At 37.8% G+C, this 26,753-nt stretch overlaps 3 protein-coding genes across 4 annotated transcripts; all 3 read left to right on the forward strand.

The window, feature by feature from the left end:
* Positions 1-5,388: 5,388 nt before the first annotated feature.
* Positions 5,389-8,453, forward strand: LOC123873970. 2 transcript variants are annotated; one of them, XM_045919092.1, is made up of 3 exons: positions 5,389-5,826; positions 6,716-7,629; positions 7,797-7,918. In XM_045919092.1, the coding sequence occupies exons 1-3, from the start codon at positions 5,723-5,725 to the stop codon at positions 7,835-7,837; spliced, it is 1,059 nt and encodes a 352-aa protein (XP_045775048.1). In that variant the 5' UTR covers positions 5,389-5,722; the 3' UTR covers positions 7,838-7,918. The 2 variants fall into 2 exon arrangements, with proteins under 2 accessions (XP_045775048.1, XP_045775047.1); XM_045919091.1 differs by having other exon boundaries at positions 6,716-8,453.
* A 9,910-nt stretch (positions 8,454-18,363) lies between these two features.
* On the forward strand, positions 18,364-19,828 carry LOC123873973. Its single transcript, XM_045919094.1, has 2 exons — positions 18,364-18,789; positions 19,298-19,828. Exons 1-2 carry the CDS (start codon positions 18,445-18,447, stop codon positions 19,811-19,813), a joined length of 861 nt encoding a protein of 286 aa, XP_045775050.1. The 5' UTR covers positions 18,364-18,444; the 3' UTR covers positions 19,814-19,828.
* An 848-nt stretch (positions 19,829-20,676) lies between these two features.
* Positions 20,677-24,855, forward strand: LOC123873975 (collagenase-like). Its single transcript, XM_045919097.1, has 5 exons — positions 20,677-20,930; positions 21,837-22,104; positions 22,595-22,684; positions 23,286-23,482; positions 24,652-24,855. The coding sequence occupies exons 1-5, from the start codon at positions 20,703-20,705 to the stop codon at positions 24,754-24,756; spliced, it is 888 nt and encodes a 295-aa protein (XP_045775053.1). The 5' UTR covers positions 20,677-20,702; the 3' UTR covers positions 24,757-24,855.
* The last annotated feature ends 1,898 nt before the right edge of the window (positions 24,856-26,753 follow it).

Below are 26,753 nucleotides of genomic sequence, written 5' to 3' on the forward strand. Positions count from 1 at the left end.
GTTTTCAGGCATTGAGGAATTGACGATGAGAAGACTTGACTTAATTTTCCAAAAGCTGCCCATAAAGCTGAATAAATGTACTTACTTAATTTAAAAAAGTATAGTAGGTAGTGAGTACCTAGGTTCTAACTTCTAAAATAACAATCAAGAAGTAAAGAAGAGTCAAGGAACTGCGTTTCTATAATCGACGTAGGTACCTAAATAGGAATCGAAATCAGGCCCACTTACCTTCCTCTGTGCTCTTGCATCGTCACTTATAATTAAAATCAAAAAACCAAAAATACCGAGGTACGTTTTTTAAATCATACCAAAATAGGTACCTAATTTGTAAAAGTTTATTATTTTCAGTTTAAATAAAAATATGACTCAAAGTCAGTCAACCTCAACCTTTTTTCTTTGTTGAAATTTATATTTTTTTTATTTTCATTGCAACGAGGTAAGCTAAGTGCATAATCCGGAAAACAATTATTCACTTTTTGATTAATTATAGACACGTACATTTAAACATTAAAAATGTAAAACTAAACAAGAACGCAGTGTATCGAATCGCCCTACTTTATGTTACAAGTTACAACGTTTTATTTGTTTAATTTTATGAATTATGAATTTTTTGTCGATTTATTGCTAAGTATTGAATTTTTGACAGATATCTAATTAATAAATATGCACTTAACTCAACTTTTAACTGAAATAAGATTGAACTTAAAGAACTTAGTAAGAAATTGTATTTTTATAAATATCTAGTTAACTGATTTTACAATACGAGAACGCATTTATTTGAGTCCGTGCATTTTGAAATAAACAAAAGTATCTCTCGTCTAATTGAATGTATTAAAAGTAAAATGCACACAAAAGATGTTAGATTGATGATTGATTGCAACAAAAAAAAAATTTATTACGAATTTTTTTCACTAACGATGTTTTTTTAGGTACTTAAATGAAAATCTTATAAACGTAGCGTGGTCTGTTCTATTTTTCTAAAATACAGATGAGTTAAATGCGATAATAATAATTAATCGATGGTATGGAGTAGAATATAAGACGTTCATAGGTAGGTACGTATTCATCACACGTTTTCATTTAATTGTATACCTAATCTTCTATTTGTTTTTGATAGTTTGCCAAAAATTCAATGCAGTTTTCCTGTGAAATAGAAGCAATGATTCTTTAGATCAATCTCAATTTTTTTAATTTGTTTATGGTTAACAGATTACTGCCAAAATATCTCGCTGAACAATAGTGTTCACTCAAAACCAAATCTTCCGTATAAAAAGAAAGTTGTTACTTACCTACTCATATATTTCGAGTTCACTACAAGACCGGTATAACGCGTTTGGATGCACCACCGATCAGATGATTGTTCTGTTCAACCTGTTTTCACCTGTAACTTTTTCATTATACGAACTATAATTGCTTGAAGTGGTGTTTTTGGTAAACTGAATATACAAATAGGACTACAGTATGTAGATACCTACCTACTAGAGGCAATAGGAGAATAACAAAATTAATTTAATTGGATGCAGAGGATTTCGATTCTCGTTTGGTCGAGTAGATTGTGACATTAGTGCAAGGGTTGGGTTTTGAACTTCGAACCGTTGACTTTTTGGTTTTAAGTCCATTTCTTGACCTTGCTGTGTTATTAATTTATCTACCAGTATCTTGCAATAGACAAGAAAACTTTTCGTATGGTACTAACTTCCAATAGTTGTGCCTAGTTACCCACTACATTCGTTGTTTTCAGCGTGCGCCTGCAGCAGCTATACTGATGATGATTATGTTCGTGCACCTGACAGGCAGCCATAACAAATGCCATTTGGATGCCTGACGTTCGTGAATTACATCCGAGTGCAATATCGGCCGCTAAATTTGGTGTATTAGCGAACAAAAGGTAAACTTTCCGAGAGCCATCGAGCGACCTCGGCTCGCGTCGGCGGCGCTCGGCTGCCTCCGCCACAGCTGACGAGAACTGTTGCTATGTGCACATGCACACGAGCAACATGGACGTTATCTTTCTATATTCTATGACACTTTTTCAACTGATCAGAAAATGTGTGCAGACTGTAGTAAGAGTCTTAAAAGACCCATTCTTTCAGGAAAACAGAGTAAATAAAACTCATACGGAGAAAATGGAATGCCATGCACCTATATTCATTTGTTTAAAATTAAAAATAATAAGTTTTCATAAAATACCAGGATAACAATACTAGGTACTTAAACCAAATCTCCAACTCTACTAACTGGGTCATGAACATTATCTGAGCCGAAGTTGTCATAGACCTGAAAAGAATAAAGCTACTTTAATCCATGAATCATGCTAATCCAGAACAAAGAATCCGAACAAACGTTTGTAAACGTCTCAAAAACTCGTTAGCAACACCAGTTAGCCGAGCCTACGTGACCGAGGTGATGTACGTGCGCACACAGGCGCAGATAACTGTTCACGGACACGCGCATACACGCACACACGCGCAGGCGCGGTTAAGTCCTCCGCCAGTGAACAAACGACGTAAGCGACTGCGACCTTCACAAAGAAAATGACACATCCGTCGCCTTTATCGCATTCAAGTTAAGGTTTATTTTAATCTGTTGATGTAAAAGGCGGTTAATACAAGCCCCAGTTGGGTAAGGTTATAGCCCCGTTGCGTTAGAGAGTGCATTTATGGCATCGGTCTCTCGTTGGCAACCTTTTAGCATTTATTATTTTTTATGTCCATAGATTATGTGATACAATTGTGTCGCTGGCAATTGATTAAAATTAATTACATTTACACATGAGTTACACTTATTAGTTATACTTATATTTTTGTTAAAAAAGGGCTGTTTATTGTTGTTTCGCTTATGTGACTAATACTATGAATACCTACCTACTCCGATTAAGGCATTAGGTACTTACTTTGAATGAAAGGAGTGAAAATATTAAGTAGTAAGTATACTAAGTAGAGATGTATTATTTAGTTGGTATTTTAATATTTTCAAAGCCGTGATAGTCTAGTGGTTAGGATGCCCGCTTTCTAATCGGGTGATCGGAGGTTCGATTCTGGGCAGTGGGCACGCACCTTTTAATTTAAATACATATAGGTACCTACCCAACAACTTCTGTATGCTGGAGAAGTCTCCATAATGTTTTCAAGGTGTGTGAAGTTTGCTAATCCACACTTGGCCAGCGCGGTGGACTATAGCTCAACCCTTCTCATACTGCTGATGATACAAAGAAAACTATCATAGCACCTTCTAGTAGGTGCGTAATAGGTAAGTAGTTAATAGTTAAGTACCTACCTATCTATATCACACACAGTAAAGCTGTAATTTTGAGTTTTACGGCCGTAAGAGGCTTTTTATTAGGCAATAACTTGTCGACACTAGACTTTTAAATGATAAGTTCCCTATTAGAGTTCTTACCTAATTTATTGCAAGTGAAATTTATTATGAACATTAAAATTGAACATATTAAATACAATTGCATTTTGTAGTTTTGTACGTCTATTTAATTTTGTTACTAGGTACATAGTTCTGTCTATTTTAACAATCTCAGTATTATTATTTTCGGTTTATTCCGTTCGTTACATTGCATTAATCTACCTTGGTACGCCTACTCGGTACTAAAACTTTTTTATATAAGTATATTGGATAAATAATAACCCTAGAATTATATGTATAATACACGCACAAATAAGTGAATTTACATATCTTTTAAAACTTTACGTTTTTAATTCTGAAGAAGAAATGCCAATTTAGATGATGGGGCCGTGGCCCCACCGCACCACTTTGTTCCACCGATGGGTCTACACTCTACGGTATACCACCATGAACTCATGGTCTCCCTTGTGAGTCTACGGTATACCACGGACCACCATGTACTCGTGGTCAAACAAGTAGGTAAAACTACGCGGTACAAAATGCTTACAGGAAAAAAAAACAAAAATGATAAATCAAGTAACAGTAGAGGTTTTCTTGGGATAATAATGCGGTGGGCTCCCAGATCAAATCGCATAATATCTGATAGAATAAATATGTACAAACACTGTAGTCAGTATAAATAAATATTTTTTGTATAAGTAGGTAGCACAGATGAGGAAATGTAGATAAGCATTAAAAATTACGAACACAGTCTAGAAATACTAGAGAAATAAAAACTAATCATAATAAACAACCTAGAAATAAAACTAAAAATATCTTAAATAAAATTAAATTGGGTATTTAAACCTAAAAATGGATATTATTCGAAGTCGCCTAGAAACAGAAGCTCAGCTAAAATAAAGGTGAAAGTTGGAACAGGGTCGTCCCAAAAAAAGGTTGATACTCCCTGAGCTTGCCTCCGACTCGCCTGGTAACAACGAACGAAAGCAAAAACTCTCATACAAACCAAACTACACCTTATTATATAGAACATAAAATTCAATTTCCTTTACCTACATTTGACTAGTTTGAAACTGTACGAAAGTAGAGCTTTTGCCACAATACAAAATCAACTTTAAACTTATAGTAGCTAGGCTCATTTTAATATATAGGGAAGTTTAGTAACAACCAAACGAAAGCAAGGATTATAGGGTCAAGTAAATTGAACCTTACTAGTAATATCATAAAGTTGATTTTAGTTGGGATAAGATGTTGTTATTGATCGGAGCTTATGCGAAAAACTTAACAGCTAGTTGTATGTAACCCGCGCACATAGAAATATCAAATAAATAATTATGAATTAAGTTTGTAATAACTAATAAGTAATAACTATGGCCTCATGTTGGTAAATCGTCCATTTAATTGGTTAATTATTTAATTAATTATTTATCAATATTCAATAGAGTTTCATTTGCTATGTAAATAGCACAGACTATTGGTACGTACTAGTACCAACCTACTTGACTCAATTAGAGAAGATTTAGCCTAATCTAAAATAATCCTATAGGTAAATCAATGGAAAATCACTCTTGTAAGCTGTACACCTAAATGTAAGTTGGTATTTTTACTCAGTTTTTTTTATAACTGGAACTTACTATCCATTTGTAATGATCCACGCGATCTTACTGCCAAACCTTACGACTCTACTCACATCCATAATATGATCCAACATACCTAACACACTTCTTTCTAAAAAGGAAATAATTATACTCACATAATGTAAAGCATTTTTCACTACACGACAGGCAGAAATTAATTTTTAAATAGTTTTTTAATCATTCTTTGTCCCGAAACACGGGTAAAAAAAGCCTGGTTCACTGTCGAAAAAAAACCTTCAAGGGAAAACGAGCTTTGCACCCATAACATATAGTTAATTTTCCAACGAATTTTTCGTTTTACAAAAAGGACTATAAGTGAGTGTAGAAAACTTAACCTTATATGAATGGTTTAGAAATGGTTTTGTATTAACAGTGATTCTTTGAAGGCAATTGTGTTGTCTAGTATCAAAAGCCGCCAGATCCAATTTTATAAAAAAAAAAGTTAGAATGCTCTATGGTTTCGTTTTCTTGAAGACTTTGTTTCCCTAAATTAAATTAGTATCAATCTCCGCTAGATCGCTAGCAAATTAAGATCAATATCTGTATTTATTTTCAAAACCCGCCATATCCTTGATCACTGAGTTCCATTCCCCGCTAGATCCAAATAGACCAATCAAATCGCAGGATTTTGACGGGCAACTGTCATGGCGTCCTTGGCATCAGTATGGCCGTTCGTACATTGTTATGTGAGTTTCGTGCTGCAATTTAATTGAATTAAATGGTAAACAATGGCCGATTTGTTGAAAAAAATTGAAAAAGTTCCGCCTAATGAGGCAAGGAAGCGAGGCGTCAATAAAGAAAACTGGAAAAGAGAAAGAAAACGTCGAGAAATGTGAGTCAAAGTTTCATTTAAATTGGTATAAATTACATACAGGTTGTTACAAAAGTGTCCGTTTTAGTGATGGTTTTTTATTTTATTATAATGTTTAGACCAAATTATTTTATTTTATAAAAAATAACAACCGATTTCATTTAATGAATAAATGTGTAAAATAAAGATTGAATCTATCTAATGAAATTATTATTTGCCCGTTGCAAGTTAAATACATGTCGGATTAATTTGCAAAATTATAATGGTTAGATTAGTGTCATTTTCATTTCATCTATAAGTACTTATAATAAAACTGTAACGGGTCGAATTCTGTACATTGAAGATATTTGAAAAATTTTTTTTGGTGGGCACTCAATGATCGATACTGAAACTAAAACTGCAATTTTTTTCATTTTTGTCTGTCTGTCTGTCTGTCTTTCTGTCTGTCTGTCTGTCTGTCTGTCTGTATCACGGCCGCGCTTCACGCGGAAACTACTGAATTGATTCAAATGAAACTTGGCACAATTTGAGCTCATACTACGAGGTAGGACATAGGATACTTTTTATCCCGAAATTCAGCAAGGTCCCCGTGGGAAAGGGGATGAAAGTGTTTATTGATTTTCATGAAGATCTGATGAATAGTTTGGAGACGAAGAGAGGAAATCCTCAACGGGTACATGTAAATCGCTCTCGATCAGTGTAATAGCTTAGTAAAATGTAGATTGTTAACCATTTGGTAAAGACACTAGGTAAAAGCACAGGTAAAGGCGCAGGGTACATAAGGTAAGCTTATCCTTGCGAACCCGGAGCGGGTCAAATGTCTAAATCCACACGGACGAAGTCGTGGGCATCAGCTAGTTCATAATAAAATTGTGAACACTTTAAAATATATACAGGTTTTTTTTTTCAGATATGCTTCGAAATCCTTTCCGCAACCTCCTCAGTGCAATCATACACATAACAGAACTTTTCGTTGCTCGACAATAAAGATGCAAGATATTGCTCGAATGCACCGTAATTTCTATGAATTGCGAAGTAAAATTGATCAAGATAATTTCATTCTGCAGCATTGCCGTATTGCAAAATGTTCTAGAATTAGGCTGAAAAATGAATCTAGAGGTCCAAAAAATCTAAGCGCAGAATACTATGTTACGATTAAAAATCCACATAAACAAATAAGAGTTTGTAAAACTGCCTTTCTTAAAATATTAAAAGTGGGTAAAGATCGAGTCACAGGAATCTTACAGAGATCTTTTAAAGATGGAGGGAGTGTAGCAAAGGAGAATCGTGGTGGCAACCGTAAAGAGGCACGATATGCCGAAAAACGAAGAAGGGTAGAGGAATTTATAGAGACTTTAGAAGCTGCAGAACCGCATTACTGTAGAGCCAAATCGTCTATTAGACTATATTTACCACCAGAACTTAATATCGTAAAGCTCTGGAAAATGTACCAAGAGCAAGTTCAAGAGACACCACAGCTTAAAGTTAAACAATCATTTTTTCGTGACATTTTTAACAAGAAGTATAATGTTGGATTTGGATCTCCTTTGAAGGATACCTGTTCGCGATGTTTTGAGCTGACTAGAAAAATAGAAACTGCACCCACAAGTGAAGAAAAGGTAACATACATGACGCAGAAACGCATACATACCTTAAAAGCTAAGGCTTTCTATGAATTATTGAAAGTTGAACCGGAACATTGTATTTCACTATCTTTTGATTGTCAAAAAAACAACCCACTTCCCAAATTACCTGACCAAGCGGCTTACTTCAGTAGGCAATTGAATATGTACAATTTCACAGTTGTTATCGGCACTTCCAAATCAGCTTTGGATAATGTACGTACATACTATTGGTGTGAAAACGAACACTCAAAATCGTCAAACGAAATTGCAAGTGCAGTCTTCCACACATTGAACAATCTGGCAATTCCTGAAAATAAAACTAAAATAAGATTATTTGCTGACGGTTGTGGAGGCCAGAATAAGAACACAATTCTTTTGGGAATGTGTTCAAGTTGGTTATTTTCTAATGCACCATCACATGTGAAACAACTTGAAATTATATTTCCTATGGTAGGACACTCGTTCTTACCACCGGACCGCATATTTGCAAAGATAGAAAGGGAGACAAAGAAAAAATCGATTATATGCGATCCACAAATTTATGTGAATTTATTCAAGGAACATGCGACTTGTTTTCATTTAGGCGATGGCAACGTGGAAGTGCGTGATTGGAAAAAAGAAGTCACTACAACACTTAAAACTCCAGGAAACTGGCATTTCAGGTTCAACCCATCAAAGCGTTTTATACTGCGCCGTGGTCGACAGAACGTTAGTGTGCAAGGTGAAGAAAACTATCGGAATGAAATTGGGCAACCAAAATATGTCACGAAAAGGGGAAAGCATGTCACTGATTTGGCACCTGCAATTTTGCGAAGAGGAAACAAAGTGAACTTTAAAAAAATACTTGATGTAGCAAACCTTTTGAAGAAGCATTTCGGTGAAGATTGGAGAACTATTGCCAGTTTAAAATATTATAAAGAAGTAGAAGAAACTAATGACCAATTTGAAGAACATGAGTACCTTCAGTGTGTTGCACTAGAAGAAAGTGAAAACTTTATTTAACTAATTTCTTTACATTAAATTTCTCAATACGAAAAAACTTTTATTTATAAATCCTCAAAGTTTTTATTTTAATTTCAAGTTACTCTTTATAACATCCTGTATAATAAGAAAGTAAATGTCAAAATCCGCTACATCCATTGAGCTGAATAACAAACTCCGCCAGATCCATAACTCAGTATCAATAACCGCTACATCCATTTTTTTTATCTTTTGTTAGTTGTATAATTTAAAATCTAAAAACAATTTAACTTGATAACTCCCAGAAATATCAAAAGTAATTTTACTTTAAATTATTTAAAATGATATAGTATTTGTAACTTTATTACAGAAAAAAAGCCATTTATTGCAAAATTTACTTTTTTGGATCTGACGGATTTTGATACTAGACAACACAATTAACAAAGGGAGCCCTGATATCACGGCAGCGCACGCATAGACGATAGGAAGACCGTAGGTTCAAATCTGTCCTTAGGGACGTGATAGTTTCTGGAACTTTCCGGCATTTACAGTAGGTAGGCTTTTTGAGTGCTTCTTTTTAACACGTTGGCTTGTTAGTAGGAGGTTTGGGGTTCGATCCCGGGCACGCACCTTAATGTTTTAGAGTTTAAGCAATTAAGTAAACACTTGCTTTAACGGTGAAGGAAAACATCGTGAGGAAACCCACCATGCCTGAGAGTTCTCCATAATGTTCTCAAAGGTGTGTGAGGTCTTTGAAAGCTCTTTTCTAGTTACTGTAACCTTCACTTGTCGGGGGTGTTATAAATTTTTAATTTACACTTGTTTTGAATTGTAGCAACTGTAATGCACTTTTTCTCAAGTAAAAAAAATAAGACCATTCTAATTAAATGTTTATACTTAATTACAATAACCCTTTAGCATTGATTTAAATGAAAACACATGAAAACGTAGGCGTAACGAACCGAAAAAAATTCAATAAGTATAATAATGTAGGTACCTAGTACCTACCTCGCACACACGAGTAGCTTTCAAAAAGCAAACCCAAATTTACAAAAAACCGAAGCGTATAATGACACGCACTGACGACCAAACACAATAGATTTTGTTCGTACAGTCCGACTGTATAGAAACTGCCAATTATATTATAAGCGCTATCTCAAAAAAATTCAAATCATTTCTTCAAAATAGTACTCCTTTTGATGGTCAGAATTTTTAGATTATTGTAAGATTAAAATCTTTTAGTCAAAGTCATTGTTCAAATTGGACACTATTATACACTTTCTGATTATCAAACGATGTAGTGGTGTCAATTAATTATGTTAACTTAAAACTAAAGCTACAAGGGTTCCAAACTCGCCCAGGTCTGAGAAGAGCCTACAACAAACTTATCAACGCACGGATCGGACTGGACAATCGGTACAAATAACTTTTCCTGCTCCTCATCGCTCTCTTACCTACATAGTATATTTACATACTTAACGTAATTTATTTGACGTCGTCCTATTAATTGGACATTTCTATACAATCAAACTATACTCATAGGAGAGAAGTGTAAGGTGGGGTGAGCGATGCTCTGGTGATGATAATAATAACCCTCTGTGTGCAGGGTGACAGGTTCGCTTCCCGCAAAAAACTTTTCAATTGCAGTAATAGAGGTCCGCAGGAAATTCTTTATCAACCACTCGATGATGGCCGCGACTTCGTCCGCATGGATTTAGGTTTTTTTTAAATCCAGGCTTTAATTTCCTGGGATGAAAATTTGTCCATCACAATTTCCGGGAAATTTCTCTGTGCCAAATTTCATATAAATCGGTTAAACAGATGGGTCTTTAAGAATCCCGTGGGAAGTTTTTGATTTTCCGGGATATAAAAAATGCCCTGTGTCCCCACGCGAAAAATCACGCCGATCCGTTGCTCCGTGGCGGCGTGATGGAAGGACAAACCAACACACCAGTAAGGGAAACACACACTCTCGCATTTATAATACGGGTAGTGATATAATATGGGTAGTAATGATAATATGGGTAGTGATTCTTGATTCTTTATTTATCTATCAATTCGACTTCGTAAATCAAATCTCTGTAAAGAGCAACCGCATAGTTTCTTGCCTACGGGATTTTAAAAACCTAAATTAACATTATTTACTCTTTAACTATTCAAACATAAATAGCAAACCAGATGAAATGAAAACGGGAGGGTATTCGAGGAAATCCAACGGAACCCAAGGGCACAAAGTGGATTGTGCTGGGAGCAGCCACGCGTAGTTTTTTGCTCGCTTGCGGTCCGCCGCGCGTCCGAGGGGCGTGGATTCAATTCCCTGGCAACATCCTTTTGAGCTTTTGAGATATCGGATTTAGTTTAACTATTTATAGAAAAACTTTCTTACATACTCGTAAAGCGATTTTATTGTAAGTTGTTTTATATATGACACACTTCATTCATTTACTAGGTTTATTTAAATACTAGAGGATGCCCGCGACTTCGTCCGCGTGGATTTAGGTTTTTAATGATCCCGTGAGAACTGTTTGATTTTCCGGGATATAAAGTTGCCTATGTCAATTACAGGGACGCAAGTTCCTCGGTACCTCATACAAATAGGTTAAGCGGATGGGTTTTTGGGAATCCCGTGGGAACTCTTTAATTTTCCGGGATAAAAAATAGCGTTTGTCTGTCTCCGGGATATAAGCTAAGCTAACCTTACAGACAGACACACTTTCGCATTTATAGTATTAGTATGGATATAATATTAGTATGGATTATGGTAGCTGTAACACATGAGTAAAGACGTAACCTGTCTAGTGATTGAGACGTCAGCCCAAAGGAAGGTCGGGAGTTCGATTCCGGGCGCGCACCTCTAACTTTTCGGAGTTGATAAGTGTGTTTTAAGCAATAGCTGTCACTTGCTTTAACAGCGAAGGAAAATATCGCGAGGAAACCTGCATGCCCTTCATAATGCTCCCTGTAATGTATGAAGTCTGTCAATCTGCACCTTAGCTAACGTGGCAGACTATGACCTAAAGTTCAAATCCTAAGACCTAAACCCTTTTCATTCTAAGATGAGACCTGTACTCAGTAGTGGGCCGGCGATGGGTTGATCTTACAGCTTTATGTTAAACTTCGCTGCTAGGACTGCTTGGCCTTGTAGTGCCTAAGCTGAGTTGTGATTTGATCTCAAAAATCGATTGTTAGATACATTTCATACTGGGTCGTCTAAATCGATAAAACTTTCACACCATGCTACTCACAATGTTAGTTACATGGAAAAATGTAGAGATTTATTTGTGTAAGATCAAAGAGGGAAATAGCAGCGTAGAGGTCCGTTCATATAGACCGGTGCCTTTTTGATAGTAGAGCAACGAATAGCTTAGCTACCTAGTAGGTAACTACCACACGACAGCCATTTTTTTATTGTTTGTTGTTTAGGGGCAATATTACATTGCCCTTAAACAACAAACAATAAAAATGTATGGTTCATGAGATACAGCTCGCTGACAGTCAGACGAACGAACAGACGGACGGATAGATGGACGAACCTAGATGGACGGACAGACGGGCATACTTTTACGGAGGGATAGACAGCGTCTCCGATGCTTTCTGTGCCGGTGTATCTGAGCGGGCCCTAACGCGGAGGTCGTAAAACGGTTTCAATCAGCGAACCTGCACTCGTAAACCTCGCTGGGTGTTCCGTATGTTTATTTGATCGGCCGAGGACACGCCGCGGGCCCCTAATCGCGTCGTAAAACTTGGATTTCCTAATAAAAGTAATCGGATCAAAACGCTATTAAGATTGATAGTAAAGATTGTATTCTAAGCTACTGGTATCAAAACAAATTGAATTGCAAGCCACCAAAAAATAGGCTTTTAGCCACAGTATAAGATGAGACACAGTTTTTTCGGTGGAAAGTCTTGACGTATCATTTAGTGGCACATAATACTATGCTGTGTTTCATGAAATAAATATGTAAATTCATTTCATTTCAGTACTAGAGTCATTTGAAAGTTCGAAAGTAGGTACATCTATTGTAATGTTATAAAGCGGTAAAGTTTGAACTACAGAACCGATTTTGAAAATTCTTTCACTAGTAAAAAGCTACACTATTCCTGAGGCTATATTTTATTTTCAAAAATTAGAGATCCCTATGAAACGTAATAAGCCACCCTGAGAACGCGGGCGGGTCGCTACTCGCTAGTAACAACTTTATAAAAGGCAATTTGAGTGAAAGTTTTGTATTCTAATATTTTCTATTGTATAAAAGTCCTAGATGGTATAATTTGCTACCCCTATGCAGGTCGTCCGTTGGTCTGCGCCATATTTATCAGTAGGTATGTGGGGCTACTAGCGGCGATAAGGGCCCCCATGCAAACAGCTGATCGGGAACAAAAACCATAAGAAATTCTATCTTTGCTGCGAGTCACATAAGGACAACTGTGCATGTTACGACAAATGTTCTCTGTCTGGATTAAGATTTTTCATTTAATGAAGTCCAAGTCATGCTTTTAATATATTGTCATCTTGTTTTTAATTATAAATCAATCAATTAATATGTTAGTTAAGGCACGTTGAATTTTTTCTAGATGATTGATGCAGAAAAGTGTGTCTTATAATTATGTAGTTATTGAAATTTAATAAAACCTCATGACATGACAATATTATGTACATTTGCAAAAAAAAAAAAATGGATGCGAATACTCTAGAAAGTTGCCAGAAAAATCAGTACCATTATAGTGTTTTAAGACTTTGTCTCGTGTCTGTAGGCAGCCTTAGCGACGTCTTGGGAATCGCCTCGCTGTGGGGGGTGGCTTGAGAATAGATATTAGACAACAGCTGTTGCCGCCACAAAAAACTATATTAATGCGCGCCATTATTTATCGCCTGTAATATTAATACGAGCTTTAATTTACTTCGCTGGGCTGGGACGGTATTAAAGACGATATTTTATATCTAGTCAAAATAAGATTTCCGAGAGGTTGCAAAAGAGTTAAAAATTATTAGTATTGCCTGAACGAAGCGATATATCAGAGATGAGGTGGACTTTTGTCAATCCGGGTTACTGGTTGTGTAAGACATGCGCTTATATTGTTCACAAATGTGTATTGTATTGTAAAGTAAAAAGGCGAAAAAAACATTAGTACTTTAGAAGTTTGAACCCAGTTGGAACTGGGTTTCAAGTTCCGTAGTCAACATCGCTCATAGCAGCATCGTCATCTCTTCGCTACTGCCGTCACCACTCACCACCGACCCTTTCACCTCTGGTAGTCATTGCATAATATGTTCTGGCCTGCATGTTGACATAAACTTCGAAACGCAGCCATTTTCTATTCCCTCACTCTATTGTTCTTTGGGTAGCAACTAGGCAACACCCTCTTCTAAAAATACAACTCTTTTTTAGCTAAAAAATATTCCAAATGAGTAGGTAATGTTCCTCATTCTATTTCCTAAAGTTTTGTCATTCGCTTCGCTTATTTAAGTTCACGGCACATTGCCTCGGCAAATGTGTCGGTAACGCGTTTTTGATCGATGCGCTTTGGGCGGGCGGGGATTTATGACCAGCTGATTTCGAATTTGATGTTGTGTCAAATTGAATATGCGCTCAGTGGGAGGTTGGGAGGGTGAGTGGGGACCCCATGAATTTGCTATTTGTAGGATATTTGAAGACCAAAGTCTTCAAACAGTTCGTTGACAGTTTGACAGTACACTAATGACATATGGAACTGTAACATGGTCGCTAACTATAAACATGCTCGGAATATCTCTACATATCAATTTATTTATTTGCTGATTAAATCAGAAATGAGCAGATCCGTAGGAGAACCAGAGTAACCGACATAGCTCAACGGGTTGCGGAGCTGAAGTGGCAACGGGCACTTAGTTCGAAAAACCGATAGACGTAGGGGTCCCAAGTAACCACTCACTGGAAAGTGTTGGATGACCCTCACTAGGTGGATAGATGATAACAAACGAATCGCAGAAAGCCGCTGGATTCGTGCGGCGCAAAACTGTGGCGTTTGGGAATGCCTACATGAGATCGTATTCGTATTTATATTCATATTCTTTATTTTGCTTTTCACAATATGTATTACAGATATGACATTACACGTGAATAATAGCGGTTCCGCAACAAATAAAACACAATAAAATAAATGAGACCCTGTAAGGGTATCGCAAAAAAAAATCTATGTCCAGCAGTGGATGTCTATCGGTTTATATAATCATGGTGATGAGGATATCATGTGAGCCTAGCTTATTCGCGCGACTTCGCACGCTAGGGATGTATTTATTCTTAGTACACCGTGGTCACCCCAGCGCAATTCTAGTTTGCAGCGACGCGCAGTACGCTGTTTATTATGAAATATACCTACATATAATCCCGGGTGTAAATATCCCCTCGGCGTAGTTATTTATTCACTTATGTACTTATTCATAAAAAACTTAATCTGTTTTTACTCAAACTCATTCAATGAGTTTGGTTCACACATCAAAGCTTTGTTGTCTATCACATTTTTTTTACTTCTCAAACGCCATTAAACCTGAAATGAGTTATGGGTTATGAATGGTGTTTTGTCCAATTACTAGCTTATGCGCTGGACTTCGTCCGCATGGAATATACAAATTTCAAACCCTTTTTACCCCTTTAGGGTTTGAATTTCCAAAAATTCTTTCTTAGCGGATGTTTATGTCATAAAAACTAGCTGCATGCCCAGCCCGATCCATCCAGTAACTAATTAGAGCTGTGCGTTGATAGAGCAATCAGTCAGTCACTTTTTCCTTAGATACCTATTATTATTAGTTCACATTTTGAAAGTCTGATCTGTTTTAAGTACCTACTTAAGTAGTCTGCTGGGAGGTTTCGGCCGTGGCTAATTACCACTCTATCGGCAAAGCGGTACCACGAAGCGACGCTATTACTTCACAGTTTAAGTTTTCACTTCTGTCACTCGGCAGACCTCATTGTTGACCGCCAATTTTTGCATAATCTTCTTATTTACTTGGTTCAACCACTTGCGGGCGCCATTTCGACGCTTCATGTAAAAAATGGTACCAAAAAGGTTAGAATAAGCAGACCCTTCGTTGAAACCTTTGACAGATTTGCATTTTTACACCAATTTTTTGCAAAGTAGAGCTTTGACAATTTACCTCGACACAACACGGAGTCTGCCAACAGATAACGATAATAGGGTAGATACAGCCCTCGTGCGCAAATATTCCGTGTAGCAGCCCTCGAAGATAGCGGCTCGCTCTCCCAACGAAACACTTCCTTGATACCCCACCAACTTACGTTTTTACATTTCTGTAAATTATGACTTAATCTTAGCGCTTCAAAGTTAGGGTTGAATTTCGCTTGGCAAGAGTTTTGTCAACAGTTTAAAACAAGGGTATACTTTGCCACCAATCTTACGCTCAATGTCACTTTATCGTCATAATGGAGATTGAGTGGGAGGGAGACAGCCGACGTGTGAGTGCGAAAGGGAGGGGTGCTTGATGAAATTCATGAAGTCCTAGTATTTTGCTCATGTGGGGAAATTTGGCATTCCGGTTTATGAAGTCAGGGCCGTGCAAAGAGCGGATTTTGGCAGCTATCTTTACGATCTCTTTCGATTTTATGGCATCGCGTTTCTAAAGCATGGGGAAGTTGATATTGTTTGGAAGAAAGCTTTTTTCCGCATTTGCATAAATAAGTAACCCCTCTTTTGTTTTTACTGCAACAAAATAAAGTTTATTACACTAGAACATAGACGTCCGAGTAAATTCCGCTAGATTAACTTATTCTGACGTCATACAGCCTGTGACGACAGAGTGTTTCTATATCGACAGGTGGTTTGCATCATCATCATCATCCTCGTTTAGTGGTCTGAGTACAATCAGTGCAAGTTCAACATAATATTATCTCTACTACGCTTTGTCTGAAAAGCCGCGAGCTCTAAAGATCTCGTGAGAAAGCGTTGTCACACTGATTCTGCTTGGGCTGCAGATGCTAACTTATTGTCACTGATAAAAATGCGAATAAAATCTTTTTAACCCCCGACCCAAAAAGAGGGGTGTTATAAGTTTGACGTGTGTATCTGTGTGTCTGTGTATCTGTGTATCTGTGTATCTGTCTGTGGCATCGTAGCGCCTAAACGAATGAACCGATTTTAATTTAGTTTTTTTTGTTTGAAAGGTGGCTTGATCGAGAGTGTTCTTAGCTATAATCTAAAAAAATTGGTTCAGCCGTTTAAGAGTTATCAGCTCATTTCTAGTTTTCTTGTAGAAAAGAAGGTTAGATAACCGTTAGGTTCATAATATTATGTCAATAAACAAATGTCAAGCTGTCAAGATGGACATTGGCTAAATACATAATTATTTATTTGAAAATGATGTTTTGGAAAACTCAAATACTTTGGATCGTCGGGGGTGTTATAAATTTTTAATTTACACTTGTTTGTACCGTTATTCGAGCAAATAAAACTATCTTTTGTCAGTCTACACTTCGTCTGGTGGGAGGCTTCGGCCGAGGCTAGTTACCACCCTACCGGTAAAGCCCTGCCGCCGAGCGATTTAGCGTTCCGGTACGATTCCGTGTAGAAACCAAAGGGATATGGGTTGAATGAAAACTGGCATACCCCTTCCAGGTTAGCCCGTTTCCATCTTAGACTGCATCACACTTACCACCAGGTGAGATTGTAGTCGAGGGCTAACCTGTATCTGAATAACAATCTTTATCTTTTTAACAGTCTGATTAAAGGTAATCAGCTTCGGTGGATTACTTTTAATCTGACTGTTGTTTTAAAACATCCTTCAACAAAATCGAACTGATTAACATACAATTAATAATAAGTATTGTTATCTTAATTCTTATGATTACTGGCATTGTCATAATACTTAAGTTGGTATATCAACAAATTCAAGTTTAAAATGACCTTGATTACAAGGTAATTTTGCACCCACTAGCATATAACTACCCAAGTCTATTGGTGCAAGAATCACTAAAATCGGCTCACGCATTTAGTGTCTGCGATTTTTTCTAGAACGCCACATTTATCATACTTATACATGAGACGAAAATCTGACTAACTGACTGATTTTATCAACGCACAGCTCAAACTACTGGACGAGTCGCGCGTATATGATGTCATCTGCTAAGAAAGAATTTTCGAAAATTCAACCGCTACGTGGGTAAAATAGGGCTTCTAAATAATTTTGTAGTCCACGCGGACGAAGTCGCGGGCATAAGCGTCCATACTATAATGTCCTACGGGGTGATTCGCGATTCAGTGTCTATCACTGAATGATAGCCATCGAGCTCATTCGACGGTTGCTACTACATTGCTGCTTCACTGAGTGATTTTAAAATAATTTTTCACAGTTAACCTTTAACGAAGCATACTAATATTGTAAAGGCTAAAGTTTGTGCGTATGTGTGCATGTTTGTATATTTGTTACTCTTTCACGCTAAAGCTACAAAACGGATTTGGCTGAAATTCGGAAGGGAGGTAGATTATACCTTGGATTAACACATAGGCTACTTTTAATCTCGGAAAATCAAAGTGTTCCTACGGGATTTTAAAAACCTAAATCCACGCGGACGAAGTCGCGGGCGTCAGCCAGTTAAAAATAAATGTCAATTGAGTTCGGTGGCTATCATTCAGTGCTGTTACTGAGTAATAGTACCAGTATCAAGTAATCAGCAGCTGTAGCGATGTCTGGTAAAAACAGAACACGAACCAGTATCGACCGGCAAGTTTAGGAACTGGGAGCGAGCGGCCTCGGTCGCCATTTTGTTTTGAAACTGTCCGCAGTCGCGTGATAAACTCCACTGTCGGAGCACGTTATCAAAGAACCGAGACGCCGACTCTAACGAAACTTTTATCTGCGCGTTTTTCAAAACACCCTTTTTGCATCTGTACTATAATGAGTCTTAACTCAAGAGTAAAGAGATACTATTGAAGCAAGCGAGTTCTAATTTGAGGCATCATTGCTTTCTATAAAGCGTGATTGAACCAAACGAGAAATAAACAGCTGTAAAGGATACGTACAAAAGTTTTCTTACCATTTGGGTACGGAACCCCAAAAGCGATGGAAGAGAAACGCAGTTGGACCTGCGAAGAGGTGTTATCCCTCATAGAATATTTCAAAAAATACCCAAACCTATGGGACAAACGCAACATCTACTACAAAAGTAAAATTAAAAAGCATAACGCTTACAAGGAAATGGCGGCAATTTTTCAGACGAACACGACGGAAATTGACAGGAAAATTAAGAATATAATCTCGCAGTATCAAAGGGAAAGGAGGTACTATAAGAAGTTCAAAAAGTCTGGGGTTGGCGGTAATTTTATAGCGAAATGGTTTGGTTATCACGCCATGAGCTTCATGCACGACGGAAGTCAACGGGGAACAAGTGAACCCTGGGTATACCAGGTGAGGACACATTCTTTTCGACCTATTTCCTTATACAATAAAAGAAAAAGCCTGACTGACTCACTGACTGACTCATCAACACTCAGCCTAAGCCTTTGGACCTTGACAGCTGAAATTTTGCAATTTCTGTCTATACAGGGTGTAACCAGAACTGATGATTACTGATAAGATACCATATAAAAACTACGAATGTTTTTTAAAAATCGAGTATTTTTAAAAATTCACAATATATTGCTAATAAAATATCTGACTGACACTAGACGTCAACGAACGTTCCGTAAATAGGTCACTCGAAGTCATTGCCAAGTCGTAGGTCGCTATACAATGTGGGTTTGAAAAAAATGGTTAATTGATCTTATCTAATTTAGTTTTAGATTAAAGTCATTATGACATGAAAATCATATTAATTACTTGATGACGTCCTATCCATTCTTTACCCAAGCTTGGAGAATGATGCGGATCATTGAAATAAAACAAAATAATACATACACTTTTGTATTATTTTCAGAACAGTGATTCAGGCGATCCAGAAACCTTATCAGATATCCATGGCCCAATCTGTGAAGCTCTTCATACAGAAGAAGCGGAGGTGCCGGCTATGTTATGTGAGGTTGACATGGATGTTAAAACAGAAGATGAAAAACCATTAGTTTTACCAAACACAGACAAACCCCAGCAAGCTGTGTTAAAACTACCAAGAGTAATACAAAAAAATCAAGAAAACCATGCTTCAAAAAATGTGCTTCAAACATTGGAATCGATATTTCAATCAAGAAATTTTATCTTACAGCGCGATGAATGCGATGTATTTGGAGAAATGGTAGCGCAAAATCTTAAACAGCTAAAAACTGAATACGCCAAAGTAACCGTTCAGAATCGAATAAATAACTTACTCTACGAAGCCAGACTTGGCCGTTACGATCATCCACCAAGTGCAGAGTTAAACACATCCATGGCTACTCCCTCTTGTTCTACCACCAGCGATCAGGTTGCAACATCTTCCAAGACAGATGATAATTATTAATTATACATTGGGTAATGGGAACGCCCTATGCAACAAAAGGGTGATATTTATGAACATCATGATAACAATAAATGTATGGAAAATTAAGGATTTTATGTTAACTAAGAATTTTTGAATAAATACAAGACATTCTACTTTTTCATTTCTGACTTTACTAGTGTAAATTAAAAATTTATAACACTCCCGACAAGTGAAAGTTACAGTACCTAGAAAAGAGCTGATAACTTTCAAACGGCTGAACCGATTTTCGTGGATTATAGCTGAGAAAACTCTCGATCAAGCCACCTTTCAAACAAAAAAACTAAATTAAAATCGGTTCATTAATATAGAAGCTACGATGCCACAGACAGATACACAGATACACAGGTCAAACTTATAACACCCCTCTTTTTGGGTCGGGGGTTAAAAATCCTAAAGTAGTGCGATGATCTAACTTTGGCTCAGATTTTTTTTTAAGCTCTAAAATCAAAATTTACTTATTTTCATGTAGGACAACTTGTCACAATGTGTTCTTATGCTACTGCATCTCTGACTCTACCACCGGTTCGAAATGAATTTCTACTGAGAAAAGCCAGTACGAAACTCCGCAATTGCTCTTTTCAAACCATAATACTTAAAATATAGTATAATATATCATGAAATATAGTATAACATGAAATTAATTTGACAACTGTAGCATAACAAGTCTTGCATGAGCCTTGATACAAATTTTATCGATTCATTAATATAATAGCGCACTTATCATTTATCATATTACATAAAATCGTCATAAATCTATACTAATTAAAATAACACGACGTAAAAACCAAAATTTATTAGATTAATTGGTAAGACGTTGATCGATGATTAGGATGGATTAGGTGATAAGATACTACTTAGTATATAAACAATGGATGTGGATTTAGTAATGCAAACTGTCAATATGAAACTGCTATTGGTTTTCGTTGGGTTGGCGGCGGCTGCTTCAGCGGAGTACGCGGGGATCTGGAAGGATTACCACGAGGAGTTCGGCATTGCAGAAGCAGCGCGCATCAAGCAAGCTGAGCAGTCTATGGACTTCGATGGCGCCAGGATTGTCGGCGGATCCGGTTCCAATCTTGGACAGCATCCACACTTGGTAAGTTCCTTATTCTTCATTTCCCCTGTCAGACACCTTTAACAGGGCTCTCTCCGTCACTCGTTTCCACTCGTTTCATACAATCGTAGTTCCAATTTCATTTGAATATTAAGCAACCAAAGTCCATGAAATTTCGCAGACATATTCTAGAAACTAACATCTGTGTCTGTGGTGTTTTAGATTTTTCTAAAAATATGTAGTTTTAAAATTACAGGGGCTCAAAGATTTGTATGTAAATTTTTAAAACCGCGTAACTTTGAAACCGAATATTTTAACAGAAATCTGGAAAACCACAGACATAGATATTAGTTTCTAGAATATGTCTGCAAAATTTCATGGACTTACGTTGCTTAATATTCAAATGAAATTGGAACTACGATTGTATGAAACGAGTGACGGAGAGAGCCCTCTTAAACTTTAACAATTTTTAGGGTTCCGTTCCCAAAGGGTAACGGAACCCTAAAAATTAAATAAAAACCCGTAAAGGGGTAAAGGTAAACGGAACTCTATTAATGTCACTCTGCTGTCTGTCTGTCTGTCCGTCCGTCTGTCTGTCCAGATCATTTCACAGGTCTCTAGCTCGTAGACGAAATGAGTTACAAAGCTGAAATTTTGACATTTGGTGTGAAACGTTGACCCTAAACCAAATATCGAATCATTTGGTTTTGGGTTATTTATTAAAAAATATTTTTTTCTTTTAGTATTTCCGTAAATATAATCATGTATAAAATATTCAAAAGCAACTGTCCTAGTCCTCTGTAAAACCTTCTAGGAAGTCATACATGGTCGCTACGATTCAGGTTCCTAGAGACCACAAGCTCAAACGAAACTGAATTTTTGAAAATAAATATATTTAATTTTATTTATTTGTTGAATAATAATCTCTAAAGAATCATAATATTGTAGGGTGGTCTCATCGTCGGCCTCACCAACGGCAGAGAGTCAGTGTGCGGCTCCTCCCTCCTCAGCAACACGCGGCTGGTGACGGCGGCGCACTGCTGGCGGCACGGCGGCAGCCAGGGCCGCACGGTGACCGTGGTGCTGGGCTCGCTGCGCCTCTTCAGCGGCGGCCACCGCGTCGCCAGCACCAACGTGCAGCTGCACGCCAGCTATTCTGAGAGTACCCTCAACAATGACATCGCTATCATTGTCATCGGCTGGGTCGGCTATAGCAGTGAGTTCACTTTTCATCTGCCTTACAGCTAGGATATGTGGGTTCACTTGATCTATTGTAGCGTAATTTTATTTTGTTTTTTTACCGACTATGGAAAGGGGTATGATTTTAGCAGTCTATGTATGTATGTAGGTTTGTTTGTGTTCCACTGTAGTGCCTAAACCGATTTTGATCAATGAGATGTCAATCAAGTTGTTATTATGGTCCGGGTGACAGAGGCTACATTTTATACGAAAAAAATGGACCTAACGGGTGTTACATCCAAATTTTTTTTTGTTATTGTATAAAAATATGAAAGAGGAAAAAATTCTGAGTTCATAAATATTTATTTAGTACAGTGTTAAAATACACCGAGCGACAGAAAATCAATTTTAATATATTCATCGCTATCTATCGGCAGTTCGCGGGTAGTAGTCGTTTATCTTGTTTATCAACGGCCTTTCCCTGTTCTACTTGGTTATGTAATTTGCTTCACTCCTTGTACTTTCAGACAACATCAGAAACATCAACATCGCCAGTGGCACTAACACGTTCGCAGGAAACACTGCCATGGCCTCTGGGTTCGGCCGGCAAGGCGACAGTAAGTGCAAACATTTTTACATTAAAATAATCAGTATTCTCAAAATTTTGTATTTGCTTTTGCTTTGCATAATAATATGATTCCAAAAAAATTTGCCTCTACATCAAAAAAGTTCGTCTTCTTCTTCGTCGAGCTCTCTAATACTCTTGGTAGAGCGGTCGTGGTCATCACGAAGCGACGTCTTTGAGGGCAGATGTTATAGCGCCTCACGAGCATTCGCCACTTCTCCCTGCTGGCCGACAGTGGTACACTCGTGCAAGGGACCGCCCACAGCAGACTTAATTTGGTCGCCCCATCGCATGGGCGAGCTTCCTCGCCCTCTGGTGCCCTGCACGACAAAAACAGTAATTGAGGCTATTATACAATTGGTGAATTTCTTAGTGACAAACTAGCGTGGAAGCGACCGGCTGAAGCTTTCAGTTGCCCTCGAGAGAGATGGTGTAGTTGTATTGTTACATTATTGTAACTTTTCGTGATTTGGAAAAACAGCAACTGATGAGTTTCTTGCCGGCTTCTCTGAGTAGAATTTTCTTTCCGAACCGGTGGTACACTCACAGACGGTGGATTTAGACGTAGATTTAATTTAATGTGTTATTTCTAGATCAAGGAATAACCCAGAATCAATCTCTAAGGCACGTGACGATGCAGGTCATCACCAACCAGGCGTGCGCTAACGTGTATGGTAGCAGAGTGGTCGTCGCGTCTGTCATCTGCACCGCCACGACTGGTGGTCGAGGGGTGTGCTCGGGCGACTCCGGCGGCCCACTGGACGTCGGCACTGGTGGCAACAGACAACTGGTTAGTGTTTAAATGATGTCCGCCACTCCATCCGCGTAAATTTAGTTTTTTCAAAAAACACGTAGAAACTACTTTATTTTTCAGAATAATAAGTAGCCTATATGACTTTCCAGGTGTTTAACGATCAAAAGACCATGTCTTTCCGTTGCTCCATTGCAGTGTGATTGAATGACATACCAACAAACAAATACATTTTGGCATTTACAAGGTGTTAGATAATGTCGGCAAACTGAGGTTAAGACCCATAATATATTATGTAGAATGTAGATGTATCAGTAAATACTGAGCGTGATACCCGTGAGAGATATTATGAGAAATATAAAAATTGTTTAAAACTTCAATGTCAACTATAGAAAAAGCTGATCATGGAAATAAACTTGTAAAAAACTTCTGTGAACTCGAGGAACCGTTTGACCGTTTGACAAATACCAGAGATAGCAAAAGAATCTATGGGCACTACTACATGCCAACCACACTGCTCATATTTTGTCACGTTATGTGATTTGAAACACGCTGTATAACATTAGTAAGGATAAAGGATCTACTTCCCTCTCTTCATTCGATTCTATTCCATCAGCCTGTCGGCGTCCACTGCTGGATATAGACCTTTCCAAGAGCGCGCCACCAAACACGGTCCTCCGCCTTCCTCATCCACCCGCTCCCCGCCACCTTCTTCAGGTCATCGTCCTGATTGGCGGTACGCAGTCTCCACTCCAGAACACTGTCGGTTCTGCGACAGACATTCTCTTCATTATCGGAACCCTTATAGGATCACTTTGTTGTCTGTCTGTCTGTCTGTCCGTCGTGTCTGTCAAAAAACCTATAGGGTACTTTCCGTTGACCTAGAATCATGAAATTTGGCGGGTAGGTAGGTCTTATAGCAGTACAGGAATAAATCTGAAAACCACGAATTTGTGGTTACATCATTAAAAAAAAAAATTAAAACGTGTTTAAATTTTCAAAGTTAGATAACTATACCAAGTGGGGTATCATATTATGAAAGGGCTTTACCTGTACATCCTAAAACAGATTTTTATTTATTTTTATGCATTCGTTTTTAATATATCGTGCAAAATGTTGGAAAAATACCCGAGTACGGAACCGTCAGCGCGAGTCTGACTCGCACTTGGCCGGTTTTTTACCTGCTAATGCTATTGTTTATTCACCAGATTGGTGTAACATCGTTCGTCCACGCCAGCGGTTGCGAGCGCGGGCAACCTGCTGGTTTCGCCCGAGTGTCTTCCTTCAACGCCTGGATTCGTCAACGCCTTTAAATATTATTTAATGATTATTATTATGTACTTATTAATTAATAATGAACTTTCTCAATTGCGCAAGTACCAACTTAGGTACTTAATTATTGTTTCTAGTCAAGCGCAAATCTATTACGAATAAGAAAAAAGCAATAAAATCAAATCTTGATTTTTGAATGAGTTTTTCTTTGTTTATCCTTACCCATAGTCCCACAGGCCATCAGTTCTGAACATACATATTACGATCTTTGTTGATAAATGATAATATAATAAAATTAATGGGAGCTCTAGATAAAAAGTAGCTAATGTCACTTTCCACGTCTTTCACTGTACCCATGGCAAAAATTACGTGTAACCATTGCTCCGTTGTAGCGTGATAAAAGGACAAACCATCCTTTTGAACATTTATGAAATGGATAATGGCGAAAGTGTGTTCGTTAGTTGCTTTGTCCTTCAATCACACCGCACTTTTTATCCTAGAAAATCAAAGAGTTCCTAGGGGATTTTTAATAACATAAATCCAGGCGGACGTAGTCGAGTGTATCAGCCAGTTTATAACAGGTGACTAGTGATAATACAGTCTTATAACAAGTGTAAATTAAAAATTTATAACACCCCCGACAAGTGAAGGTTACAGTAACTAGAAAAGAGCTAATAACTTTCAAACGGCTGAACCGATTTTCTTGGATTACAGCTAAGAACACTCTCGATCAAGCCACCTTTCAAACGAAAATAAATAAATTAAAATCGGTTCATTAGTTTAGGAACTATGATGCCACAGACACATACACAGATACACACGTCAAACTTATAACACCCCTCTTTTTGGATCGGAGGTTAAAAACAGGTTATGATGTAAATAATAAAGCTCCGTTTATAAGAATACCAGAAGTGAACCTCAATAAAAATATAAGAAAGAATAAATATAACACTTATTTACATGATTAAGGCTTGATACTCAACAAAACTAAGTTAGCGCAATAATAACAGATGGATAAAACACGTCTGCACACTAAGATCGACCGAACCAAAGTGAGTCGAACTCTCGCGGCCACTTTCAAGATAGTTTTCCGAGGTGGCGCCACCGTTGCGTTCCTAAAAACATTACCAACAGATGCCACGTGACTTCCGTTCAAAAGCGCGGCAAACATGTGCGATAACACGGCCGTCCTGTGCACGCCTCCGTCCCTGGATGGCGTTTATGTCTGGTGCAGTTGCTGAGAACAAAAACAGCAATAAGAAAATTTGATTTGGCTATTTTCCGAATACCAAGACGTGGCCTCCAATCTACTATCCCATCAACGGCCAGCAACCGGAGGTCCACATGTCCCAAATTCCAATACGTGGCCTCCAATCTACTATCCCATCAACGGCAAGCAACTGGAGGTCCACATGTCCCATATTCCAATACGTGGTCTCCAATCTACTATCCCATCAACGGCCAGCAACTGGAGATCCACATGTCCCGTATTCCAATACGTGGCCTCCAATCTACTATCCCATCAACGGCCAGCAACTGGAGGTCCACATGTCCCAAATTCCAATACGTGGCCTCCAATCTACTATCCCATCAACGGCCAGCAACTGGAGGTCCACATGCCCCGAATTCCAATACGTGGCCTCCAATCTACTATCCCATCAACGGCCAGCAATCGGAGGTCCATTCAACACATGGAATTCGCAAAATTTAATCAAACAAAATGATTTATGAACAACCTATTTCCCGAATTCCAATGAGTGGCCTCCAATCCACTATCCCATCAACAGCCAGTAATTGGAGGTCCATCCAACAAGAACTTCGAGAAATTTAACCAATTAAACAAAGGGATGTACGAGCTACTTGTATATCTGATACGTAGACTTATTCTGAACTGTTCCATCGGCGGCCAGTTCATCTTACTATAAATCTTAACTTCTATTGTAATTGATTAATTCTACACGATTAAATACCGTCACAACTTTTATCTTCGTACCGATATACAAGTTTGAAGCATAATGACATAAAAGACATTTAAGAT

Source organism: Maniola jurtina, chromosome 17 (genome assembly GCF_905333055.1).
Source record: "Maniola jurtina chromosome 17, ilManJurt1.1, whole genome shotgun sequence".
NCBI classification, from domain to species: Eukaryota; Metazoa; Arthropoda; class Insecta; order Lepidoptera; family Nymphalidae; genus Maniola; species Maniola jurtina.

Excerpts from the sequence above, each read along its gene's own strand:
- LOC123873970 (XM_045919091.1), top strand. The coding sequence starts at position 5,723 with ATGGCCGATTTGTTGAAAAAAATTGAAAAAGTTCCGCCTAATGAGGCA. Across the intron at positions 5,827-6,715 it reads GAAAGAAAACGTCGAGAAAT|ATATGCTTCGAAATCCTTTC; the intron begins GTGAGTCAAAGT and ends TTTTTTTTTCAG.
- LOC123873973 (XM_045919094.1), top strand. The coding sequence starts at position 18,445 with ATGGAAGAGAAACGCAGTTGGACCTGCGAAGAGGTGTTATCCCTCATA. Across the intron at positions 18,790-19,297 it reads GTGAACCCTGGGTATACCAG|AACAGTGATTCAGGCGATCC; the intron begins GTGAGGACACAT and ends TATTATTTTCAG.
- LOC123873975 (XM_045919097.1), top strand. The coding sequence starts at position 20,703 with ATGGATGTGGATTTAGTAATGCAAACTGTCAATATGAAACTGCTATTG. Across the intron at positions 22,105-22,594 it reads CGGCTGGGTCGGCTATAGCA|ACAACATCAGAAACATCAAC; the intron begins GTGAGTTCACTT and ends TTGTACTTTCAG. Across the intron at positions 22,685-23,285 it reads GTTCGGCCGGCAAGGCGACA|ATCAAGGAATAACCCAGAAT; the intron begins GTAAGTGCAAAC and ends TGTTATTTCTAG.